Source organism: Oryzias latipes, chromosome 13 (assembly GCF_053564925.1).
Source record: "Oryzias latipes strain Hd-rR chromosome 13, Olatipes_Hd-rR_3.1".
NCBI lineage: Eukaryota > Metazoa > Chordata > Actinopteri > Beloniformes > Adrianichthyidae > Oryzias > Oryzias latipes.
This window is the reverse complement of record NC_136249.1, coordinates 4836882-4849370: the sequence shown is the minus strand read 5'-3', so window position 1 is coordinate 4849370 and position 12489 is coordinate 4836882. Positions and strand designations below refer to the sequence as shown.

General features: G+C 42.0%; 1 protein-coding gene across 8 annotated transcripts in view; it reads left to right on the top strand.

Annotated features, from left to right (window-relative positions):
* usp32 (ubiquitin specific peptidase 32) overlaps positions 1–12489 on the top strand; it is a 66202-nt gene that overhangs the window by 18419 nt on the left and 35294 nt on the right. For all 8 annotated transcript variants that reach the window (XM_078929980.1, XM_078929983.1, XM_078929981.1 and 5 more), the window contains 2 exons: positions 10021–10126; positions 11453–11571. In XM_078929980.1, coding sequence (XP_078786106.1) covers positions 10021–10126; positions 11453–11571 — 225 coding nt within the window. The remainder of the gene's footprint in view (positions 1–10020; positions 10127–11452; positions 11572–12489) is intronic.

Here is a 12489-nt window from a genome sequence, read left to right as displayed (position 1 = left end):
TGTATGCTCCTCACCCACACCAACCATCCCCATGCACTCCTTCACTTCATCTATTAACCTCCTCTTCTTTCTTGCATTAGACTTTCAGTCTAGGGGCTCAGAAATCCCTAAGAAAAAGAACAGACCCAGCATTTATAAGAGGACTGAGTCTTTTTTACTTCCATGTTCTGAGTATCAGTTTTACTGCTAGAATTAACAGGAAGAAGATCTTTACCTGGAGAACACTACCTCAACTGCATGCACTGGTTTAAATGAAGAGAACGGGCTGTAATCACCACACGTTGTCTGAAGGTGTCAATGGGTCTGTAGTGAACTCAGCTGCATGTCAGACTGAGCCCTGTGGGGGAGCCTGATTGTGATCATTTTTGTCAAAGGTCTAGTTCTGCTGCTGGGCCTACTATTCTAGACAAGAGTCTTAGGAGTCAGTGCACCAACACAACTATGTATGGCACCGCATGTTGCTGCACAGCCTGCTTTCCTGCAAAACGGAACCTTTCTTTTTAATAAGTAAATGAGAATCTGCTGCTCTTGTTGTACAGGATGCTTGCATTGTTTTACATGTGGTTCTTTCTATATTTATGTTTCAATATAGGCCTGGGCAAAAAATCGATTGAATGAATCAATTTGAATTTCTTGTTACAGGCGATTTAAAAAATAACTAAATCGAGTTTTTGTGTGATGGCGCATTTTTGGCTCCCCAGAGCTTCTGTAGTGTTAGTTTCACACGGCAGTATGGCAAGCGACAAACAACAACATCATAGCACACACTAAACAGCCAGTGACAGCATGGCTACCAGGAAAGGAATCAAATCATCTGTTGTTGGGTACTGGTTAGTTTACTGCCACAGACGTGGAGGAAGAGACCCCCCCCCCCCCCCCCCCCCCACGCTGCAACATTTGCCTAAAGCCCATCGCGTCAAAGGCAGCAGTACCACAAACCTATTCCAACACCTGGGGGGAACTTTTTATTACTGTTCTCCTTCACTCCGTAACTCTAAACGTGAACGAGCGCTCACTCCCACACTTGTGCACGCTCTCACTCACTCTCACTCGGCACGTGCTCCTTCCTCTTACACACGCAGCGCGCTGACACACACACATACATATACTCGTTCTACAACACCTATATAGTTGGTTAGTTTGTTAAATAGTTAGTAGTTACTGTTATTTGTTAATTAAGCATACTGCGTTGTAATTATGAATTGTATTTACTTGCGACGCGACCGCGGGGGATTTTGTGTTAGGCAGCAGTTGTGTGTGTGTGTGGGGGGGGGGGGTGCGGTTGACCGCGACTGCTGCTGCTTCATCAGCGTGGTGATCAAAAATCCCACCCCATCAGAGCTCTACTTTATATCTTGTGGGACACAAAAAAATGCGACTTCTCCAGTACTGATAGCAGAACCGATGAGGTCAGGTCTTAACGATACTGCGGTCTTGAAGAATGTTGCCCCGGGGCTCATTCAATACCGGGGCTCGGTACCCATCTCTAGGAAAGGGGCACGGTGGAGAACAATCACCGAAGTGGTCGCTTTGCATATAGCCAAAGACATGGTAGCCATATATACCGTAGAGAAGACGGGGTTTATTTATTTAATTAAAACCTTAGAGCCCAGATATGAGCTGTAGTGTTAATCCTTTAGAAAATGGTGCTACTCTCAGGTGAATGTTTGTCTCCTTTAGTCTAGACTACATGGTGTGACTGAAAACACAGCTGGGACTTTGATTCCAAGAGTGTGATCATTTATTTATTATTCAACCTATAAATGGGGGTTACATTTGTCTTGTGTTTGATTATAATAAAATAAAATAAATAAATAAATAAATAAATAAATAAAAGCAAAATTTGCTTTAACTTAAGTTGTCTGCCGTTATTAGTTGTCTGCCGTTATTAGTTATTGCTTTCCTTAAGCAGGGACGGAAAAAATCAGGAAAAAATCAGAAATCGAATTAAAAAAAATAAAATTGGAGATAATTTATTTACTTTTATCTTCTGTTATTTTGTGTAAAATGATCTTCACTCTTCTTTTAAAACCTTGTTGGTCAAATTTCATAGGAATCATTGAATTTGCATTAATAGCTACAAATATCTGTAATGAAACAAACTGAAGATGACAAATAAACTTGCATGTATGGACCAGGGATTATTCTCTTTAATGAAATGAACAGTCAGAGCTATAGGGCGAGAGAAGCCTGATGTTTCCTTGAGGATTCCATTAGATCATTACAGCATGTCTTCAGAAAGCCTCAGTAAAGCCAGCCTTTATCATCCTTCCTCCCCCGTGTGACCACATCTTCCCTGAACGCTGCAGTGCACATCCTATCACAGCATCGTCTACATTCCTCATGCTCTTGCTTCTTTGTCACCATGGCAGTTGTTACCATGGTGACAGAGGTCCAGATGCAAGATGCAAGGCTGCTGCTGTATCTTTAAAAGAGCCTGAGTTCTGCGAGATCTGGGGGAGGCAGGTAGGCTGGCTGGTTGGCCCTGTCTGGGCTGGGGGACAGTTGTTTCACCAGTTGTTTCTTCTGGTTGGTGCAACAACCAAGATGATATGATGAGGGAGGGGGGCAGTGGTCCCATTGCGGCATGGATACGCGCCGCTGGCCTCTCGGTTTTAATTGCACTGTAGACATTAAGGGCCCCTTGGTGGAGAGGGTGCTTGGTCATCACTGTGAGCAATTAGGTGATTTCCTCTCAGTGCCCTACCCACCAATTTTAACTGGACCCTTTAGTACATGCACACTTTACCCCACAACAATATATACTCCAACACACGCATACACAAAAATACACATACAAGGAAGGTGGGACCTCTGATCGTCAGTCCCCCTACCCCATCCCTGGCAGGGGGAACCGGGCCCTCTGAAACTGCGGCCGTGTTCCTTGGGTGCTGGCTTCTTGGGCCCCCGCAGGGAGAGGGATCCCTGAATTCTCTGGCAAGACCATTAACTGGGGATCACATCTGAGCCTGGGGGTGTCACTGGTGTCACTGTGGGTCGGGTTCATGTCCTTGCCCTTGATGGCCTACCTTCTCCAAAATTACAACAGTGGGTGAGCCTGGTTGGTATTTACAAAACCCACTTCTCTTGGGCATCCTCCTCCTGGGCAGGAGTGGGCGGCCCCTGCTTTGCCCTCTCCTGGACTTCCCGTGGGCTGGGTGGGTGACTGCGTGGGGCAGGTCTCCTTTTGGGGACCCTGGCCTGTGCCTGGGGTGTAGGGATGTTCAGAACTCTTGGGTGGTGGTGGGCTGCTCCGCTGGGGCTAGGGGTGCTCTCCTGGGCCAGGGCCCCTGATTGGCCCCGCCTGGCGCAGCGGAGTGGCTATTCTTCTCGTTGGGCTTTCACTCTCTGTTCCCCTATGCCTCCCTGCTCTCTGGCATTGGGGGCCCATGTGGCGGTCCTGCTGGCCCTGGCCTGGCTACCACTGCTGCTTCGGTCGTGGTGAAGGGATTACTGTGCACTCTTCTTTTTTTTCTTTCTTTTTTTTTTACATTCCATCATCCAACCCAGAAGAACATAGACATTCACTCGAGCACAGGTGCTAGCTCACAAATAGTTTACGTGACTGAATGAAATGTTTCATGTGTGTTAGTCTGTATGCAAAAGTATACATGTGTGAACGGTAGCTATATTGTGTACATGTTGACATGTTTACATAAGAACAATTTTGGACCCAAGAGGTATGTTTGTAACATTTGAATGTGTGTGTGGACAGGCCCCATCCCTTTTAGATTTAATGTACATCTACACCTAACAATACTGATTATAAACTTCTAGCAACTAGTTGCTTTATGATTTTACCCCCCCTCTCTCCCCATCATCACCCTTCTACCCCCCTCCCCCCAACATCCCTCTCTCTTCTTCCCTGCTCTTCTGTCCAACACAAGAGGCCTTCAGCTCTGATCTCTGCTCAGCTATTGGACAGGACAAATTAAAAAATAAACCAAAAAAAAGATCCTGAGTTGTCACACATTTTATAACTTAAGAGAAAATTGAAGCCTTATGAAATACATGGCTTCTAATGTGCCCAGCTTTAAAGAGACAAATCTATTTCTCTAGTTATGTTTACTAGTTTACCTAAATCTTCCTGTGGTTGTGTGATCTTCTAATGGTTGTGTAAACATGAAAAACTCCTCCCCAGCACAGATTCAATACTTGTGTGAGAGGTTTTTTTCTCTTACACATGTTAAACATTGGCTACATTCAGCTAATTGATCTCATATGAAGAGTGGCCTTTAATTTTTAATCTGCGTTCAACCTAGCGTTAGCCTGAAGCAGTCTGTAATGGAAACACAGACTAAAGTCTGGATCTTCATCAGCTTCTTTCCTGTTTCATTTCAGCTGAGCTTCTTGCAGCTGGAGCTACAGTCAGTCTTTCCCTCCTAACTTACTCCACCGTTTTTAATCCTTAATACTTACAATGCTTTATAATATTGTGATGTATCTTTTACAAAGAAAGCATGCTCCGTAAATATCTATATATGTCATGCTATTCTTAAGCCTTGTATAGTAAACAATATCCTTGTACAGTACAGACCAAAAGTTTGGACACACCTCCTCATTCAAATGAATGGGAAGGTGTGTCCAAACTTTTTGTCTGTACTGTAAATAGCAATATATCACCTTTGGTTCACAAAATAATATTTTTAAAATAAAATATGAGTTATTTTCACAGTTAATTTTCCTACCCAGAAGTAAGATGACTTAATCTCTGAGGCACCGCCTTTCGCTCCTTGTGGGTGCCGCCCATTTCATGGCGTCAACCTAGAGTCGACCTTGATAGCGTGTCTGCGTTTCCCCTCGAAAAACAAACAACATTCAAACTTTTTTTAAAGATGGATGTGTATATTATGCATAGAAAAGGAAAATGTTTTTGTTAAACACAGCTATCTCCGTGGAGAAAATGGGTGTGTGTTTGCCTGGGGGGAGTGCTAGCAGCACAGATTCTTTTTTTAAAAGGGGCTGGTCTCACGTCAGCTCGTCAGAACCTCCTTGTTTTTATGGATTCTGATGGATTTGTGCTCAGAGCACAGATTTTTGTAGGAATACTCTGAAATGCGTGAATGGATGAAAATACTACTTTGGGGTTGTTTTAATTGCGATATTAACATTTTAATACACTTAAAAGCTCAAAAAGTTGATTTTGTATGATTTAGTCCCTTTAAAGCTAACAATACATCTGTCCAACTGCTCGTTAATGCAAATTTCTAGTCATCTAATCACATGGCAGAAACTCAATGCCTTTAACCATGTAGACATGGTAAATATGATCTACTGCAGTTCAAACTGAGCATCAGAGTGGAGAAAAAAGGTGATTAAAGTGACTTTGAACGTGGCATGGTTGTTGGTGACAGACGGGCTGGTCTGAGTATTACTGCTGATCTACTAGGGTTTTCACCCACAACCATCTCTAGGGTTTATAGAGAATGGTCCAAAAAAGAGAAAATATGCAGAGGTCAGAGGAGAATGTTCCGACTGGTTCCAGCTGATAGAAAGGCAACAGGAACTCAAAGAACCACTGGTTAAAACCAGTGTCTGCAGAGGAGCATCTCTGAACGCACAACACATCCAACCTTGAGGCAGATGGTGTTGGGGATATTTTCTTGGCACACTTTTCTTTCCCTCAATAAAAATGATGGAATAGAAATGTGTGTCAGTTACCGTTTCTCATGGCTCTGACATGCATCCCTGCATGGACTGTTGTTCTCTGATAATTAGTCAATGACTACTGGACAAGATGCTCACTTTAATCTGCTCAAAACTATTGATTTATTTTTCAGAAAGACAGTTCATCTTCTAACTTCATTTTACATAAACTTGAAATGTAAAGACACTTAGATGTGGAGATGCATAAAGTTCAGAAACCTCTGGCAGTGTTTACCTAGAACTAGATTTTATGTACAGCTGGAAACTTCCTCCTTGTTTCTGACGCATCAAGCTGTAAAGCTGAGTCCTAAACTGGTCAGGTACTTCTGCTGATGGTTGTAAAAGCCCACAGAGGGGAAGGGAGCGTGAAAGAGCTTCCACCTTCACATTATTATTTAGGGAAGAGAAAGTATTTCCCTCCTGTTGCTTGATCTATTCGGCCCAAAAACAAAGCTTGTGATCCTCACCTGATCGTACAATCTGGTAGATAAAACCAAGGGTATGTGACATACCAACCTGTCAGTCTATAGGTAATGGAGCCCAATTTTTGGTACAATTAAAAGATGGTTGTTTATCTTGAATGTCTAGAACAGGATTTGTTGGTTATAAATATCCTTGAAAGGGCAGTGAAGATACTGTGGTGGATCACAGCCTCACAGGTAATGTCTGTGTAGATTCTCATTCATCCAAGTAGATTCCAACAGAGTGGTTGGGTAAAAACAAGTGTTCAACTGTGCTTGGTGTCTTTTTAGCCCTCTTTCCTGTGAGGCTTTGTCCAATCAGAGCAATGCATCATCACAGGTGACATGTCAATCCAGAGAATGAGTGGCTGCAGGGGAGCTGCAGTATTTTACTCTCTTGTCGCTAAAACGAAGCTCTGGCATGGTGAAACCTACCTACCTACAGCTTTTACTTTCTGTTCAAACCAAACTTCCCTTCACACTGCTGGAGTTTCCCTGTAATCTTGGTTTGCAGTGTTGTGCCTTTTTTGTGTATGTGATCAAAGTTGTTTAGTCATTGACAACCCCAACAGTTGTCTTGGGGATTATTATTATTTTTTCGATTATCGCAGTGGAAATGACTACGGATGTGGGTATTTACATCAGATAGAGTCTGTTACTGTTGAGCAGTAGAAGCCTCAGAAAACCACAGCTCCTTTATACAGTATACTGCTGATGTGAATGCAACATTGACACATGATTCCTTGTTTCTGTCTTCACTTTCTGATAGTAGTTTGCTGTAATAACATTCTTATGTCTTTTTCATTTTGACGTATTTAAACATTAGATTATCAGGAACCAGTAGATAAGAGTCCTGACTGTGGTTTGGAAAGTGAAACGTAAATACGACCCACAGACAAAGATTCACTTGCTGGGCTCTTTGCTGGCTGAGCCACCTGCAGCCTCTTAAAACTCTTCCTCACTGAAAGACAGCAACACCTCCAGGCATGAATCTGCACCCCTGAGGGAAACGCCATACTCAGCCCATTAATCCATTCTAGTCTAGAACCTCAGAGGACTGTTTACTGTTTACATCATCTCATTATTAGGTGTTGACCATAAAAAATCCCCACTTATTTGAAAGTTCTGACATGGACAATATCAGGATAAAATGTGGCTTTCCACAGAATAGAGGTCCTTTTTAGGAAGGATAACCTAAGTTGGTCAAATGTAAGTTTGACAGGTGGGTTCTAAAGTCACCAGAGGGAGGAGGTGAGAAGTAATGCTGAAATTCATTCTTGCTTTCTGCATGTCTCACTCTGTTGAGTTTCTTTGTTTGTGTGTGTGTGTGAAAAGATATTCTCATGCCTCTAAATCGTATATCATCAAACACATTTGAATCCACTTGGCTCACGTCATTATCAGCTTTCTGATGGTTTGTTGTGCAGAAACTTGACAAATGGGATGAGAGTTGGTTTTCTGCTGGAGGCTGTTCAGACCGACCATTGGTATTTGAGACGGTTTGAGCTGTTTTCAGACAGCGGTTATCAGCTCTGAGCAGAAGTGCTGAGCAGATTTACAGCCAGTCCAGTCTTTCATAAGGACTCATGAGTAGCTTTACCAGCGCTGCAGGGACTGACTGGACTTGAATCGAGCCAAATGAAAGCCGAGCAATCTGGTAAAAAAGCACAAATGTCCCGGTTCATATCATCCTTTTCACTCTGCCATCTGACCGAGTGGGATAATGTGAGGTGCAGATGTGAAGCAAACATCCAGCTACTGACGTACTGTATTCTGAAATGCAGGAAAAACAGTTTTATGCCAGAAGAGCTTCAACCCCACAGTGACACTCAAGGAGAGAGCTGTGAGTGTTGAGTGCAGGTTTGCAAAAGCGTTTTCCATTAAAAGAATGTTCTGCCAGCTGTACACACTTCAGATTCAAACCTTACCTGTAAGTGCTGACTCTTCTTTCTAATTGAAAATGGCATGACACCCCTGATCGTGGAAGAAGTAACTCAGTCAAACGCATGCAAACCTTTTGGTTAATTCCACTGAGTTCTGGAAATAGCTCTTCTTATAATAATGCTCAGGTTTATCAGACTAGAACAAAATGGTCAATTTAAAAATCACTTGAATGAATCAGGACTCCTCTGTAGATATGCCCAGAACTTCTCATTTACATGAAAAACCAATCATTTAACCTTTAAAAGAAACCAATCTACCACTGGCTTGTCCAAAAAACTCCATATGGTTTTAATTACACTGACATGCATGATTCAAATTATAAAGGTGGTTGTGATTTTTCAGCTGCTATAAATTATGAAGCGTTGAATGAAGCGTTGAATGATGCAGTGACGGAGTTTGTCATTCCTGGAGCCGCCACATCCTAAAGGGCTCTGGTTTAGATTTGGGGTTTGTATCAGTCTAACAAAAGAGACCTGAGGCTCACAGAAACATGTGACCATGGTGAACGCTGACCCTCCTGGGCCAAGCTGATCTGGATCCTAATCACAAGTCAAAAGGAAAAACAATCAAACATTCATTCATCTTCTATTCTGTATTGTCCCTTTCGGGGTCACGGGGCTGCTGGAGCCTATCCTAGCTACTTCCAGGTGAAGGCAGGGGACACCCTGGACAGGTCGCCAGTCTGTCACAGGGTCACAATCACACACCCATACACACTCACATTCACACCACACAATCAAACATGATCGTGATCAAGAGTGGAATTAGGAAATGGAAATAGACTGATTGGAAAAAGGCTTCACTTAAAGACTGGACTCAGGGGCAGAAACAAAGCTCTTATTTCATCAAGGGTTTGTGGGATCGACTTCAATTTTTACACAATTTGATCTTGAAGAGATATGAGTGTCATTATGGACTGAAGGCTGCATGTGGGTTCTTACTGCTTTCTAGTTTTACACAGCAGTCTTCACTAAATTCTGATCTATGGTCTTTTTTATGGTTTAGTTTTTTCTTTATTTGACTCTTGTTTTGTTTTCTCAAAAGTGCACAGAGCTATGAGATCTCAGAGTTGATGATCGTGTTCAATTATGCGAACATCAGTAGCACAAATGTGTCTTTCCTGACGCTTTAGATAGTTAATCAGATTCCACAGGGAATGTTTGTAAAATCCTGCCACAGGCTGTTGTTTTGCACTTTTTCTTCAAATATCTACCTCCAACTTTTGTCCACATTCTTCAATTGATCAGTAGGGATGCGGACATCGGCCTCCTCAGAGGTTTAAATCCGAACCCGACATCAGCGGTTTGACCCAACAGCCCGATCAGAACCACCATCTATCCACTCAGACAAACGGTGTGATCAGGACTGTAGTTAGCATTGGATTGTTTGGTAATATGTCCTTATTAGGGGAGGCAACTAGAGGCAAATGTTGCCTCAAATTACATATAAATGTACATTGTTCCCTTTTCTGTCCACACGTGTCCTACTGTGCCATAGTTTTCCATGGCAGAGCCGACATGAATGAAGGAAACTATTGTAGAAGACATGAACACCAACAGCAGGACTCAGCTGTTGTTGCAGATGAACACATGTTGTTTTGGAAATGAGCTCTCAAAGCCTTTTGTGGCTTTATGACTTCTTTATATGAAGATGACATTTCTCTGAAGCACAGGTGTGCTGGTGAGGCCACCGTTACACTTTCCATCTTATCAGATCTGTTATGGCCCTCATCACTTCAGTTTAAGCTTTTATCCAAGTTTATGCTTTATGCTGCTTTGTATGTGTCAATCATACATTTTACCTGTCTTAAAATCATCATATCTAAAGATAACAGAAAATAAGTTGTCTAGGTACTGAAACCTATATAACTGTACTGCAGGTGTTGTGTGCGTGTGCACACAGATACATGCACGTGTGCCTTTTTTCTGGACGAGCATCTGCTCATAAACGTGCTCTCTGTGTGCGTCAGGTGATCTACACATCGTTCGGAGGCTCGTCCAAAGGGCTGCACTTCAACAATCTGACTGTGGGTCTGGTTCTTCTGACAAGAGGACGCGATGAAGAGAAGGCCAAGTGTAAGTTTAGTGGAGCTAAATCTGTGTTAACTTTGTTTCCTTTCTTTTTTTTTTCTTCCTGTATGGTCAGATGGTCTGTAATGCAGAGGCTGAAAGAAATGGCCTGCACTCAGGTGTGGTCGTTTTCTGTTAGTGCTTGTGTCAGAACAGTGGAGAACAGCTCTGCAACAGGCTTTCCGGCAGGAGTTCAATGAAAAAATGTTTTTCTAAAAAAAAAAAAAAAAAATGTAGCATGTAGAGATGAAAATGTTCTAATGACTTTAGTTAAAGCCACATAGGCCAAATATAAGGTATTAACCAGCATGTGACCTCATGGTGAAAACATTTACCGCCTTTTTCAGTACAGCCCCAATACTTTTATTTAGAAATGAGGCGTAATGTGTGCAGAACCTCTGACTGTGGATGTTACTTCATGTGTGTCAACAGAGATCAGAGATTTATTTCTTGAACCTCTTATATGTTCCTGAAACCATTAGTTTATGTGGAAAAAAGGGGCTCCTTTAATAAGACAAGAGCCAAAAGAAAGAAGGGATTTACCTCCTTAAAGAAGTTGCATTTAAATCAGCTGGAGCTCCCGCGGTGACGAGACAAGAAGGGGATTTCCTCCTGCAGGTGTCAGAACTTAGAACTGTGTGTGAACGCTCCAACACAGCAGGGGCCTTCACTGTTCAACACACACGTGCACTTTTTTCTTAAAATGCTCGGCTGATTTATATAGACTGTAGTTAATGAAAATGCACACAAAGCAGAGACTGGAACACGCATCTGCCTGGAAAAACAAAACTGTTGTCCGTGATTAAGGAGTCATCCTCAGAAAAGTAGGCTTTGAGGCCCAGAAGCAAAGAAAAACAACATCAAAGTAGTAAACATGCTATAGACGCACACAATCACTTATTATAACATTTTTGTTAAAATAATAACAAAAAAATGACATATCTTTTTAATTTCCCAGCAATTTATCTGGTCATTACTTACACATCTAATTCAGGTAATACATGTTTAAAAAAGTTCAAATGATTACATGTCTGGAGTCAAGCTGCTCAGCAAAAAATGTAAATTCATGAATTGGAACTGGGCTTCAGTCCATGCTCACAGAGTTCTTCAACAATGTAAATGCAGTAAGTCGGTATGTAGAGCTGCAGGCGTCTGCTGCATGAGGAAGACATGGAGACGGTTCACGGTAGAAAGGAAACAAAGGAAGGCATTGTAGCTGTTTCCCAATATCCTGCTTCTCTGTCTATGCCAAATGTAATTGAAGGAGTTCTTTATTTATTGTAAGAGTTTGTTATTATTAAATGAATAATAAGAAACTGCGGATGTGCTCAGACCTCTTCAGCCTGTTTGCCAATGATCTGGGTGGATATGCTGCCAGAGAAGACATCGAGGCCGTTCTGCAGGTCCTGGACGGAGAGGTGCCAGCTACCCTCAGCAAGTGCTTCACTGAGGTCAGTCAATGAAGGGAAGGCATCTGCACCCCAACAGCTGATCTTACAAAGGCGTCTGCCTTAATGCCGACTCTGCTGGTGATGCCGCCATACACACAAACACCAACTGCATCTCTGCTAGTCATGGCTGCTTCTTTAGAAGTCATTTTCATTGTTGTCCTTAGAAACTTGGACAATAGATAATATATGTGATGTGTTTGTGGGTTTAGTGATATTTATGAGAATATACCCATCTTCCAGATTAGCTCAGATTAAAGCTGGAAGGATTACAATCCATTCAGATTGAAATCCAATCAATCAGTCAGAGATGACATACACTTTCTATGGCCTCTTCATACTACCTCAAAAAACAGACACAACTTTTTTCCTTTAAAATCAAGACTATATTAGGGATTCTAAGATAAAGAAACAGATTCTTAGATATTTCATAAACAGGGTTCACTCGTTTATCGCTGTGGTTACGTTTGAAAATCAACCCCCCATAGGTGAAATCCACAAAGTAGGATTATAGATGTTTAAAGGCTGCAGTGCGCTGTAAAAATAAATAAATGAACAAAATTGCTCTAAAAAAATCTGCAAAGCAGCGATATAGCGAGGCAATTATTTTGACTTGTGGGCCACATAGGGTTCTAAAATTGGATAGAAGGGCCGGACCAGGAGCAGATGCATGGAGTGAGAAAGAAATAACAGAATCTGGATTAAAACATTTGGATTGAAATTATATTTTAAAAGAGAGCATTTTAGAGTTTTTAGGTTAAAACTTTTGTTCTCAATTTAGAGCCAATTGCACTAATGGCTTGTTAAAAATCATTTAAAGCTTAGAGAAATGCTGCATTCATGTAGTGTTTGAATGATGGAAGAATGAAAAACAACAAATCCTCCAACACCACATGGATGCTAGAGGAGGTCCCCAAACGT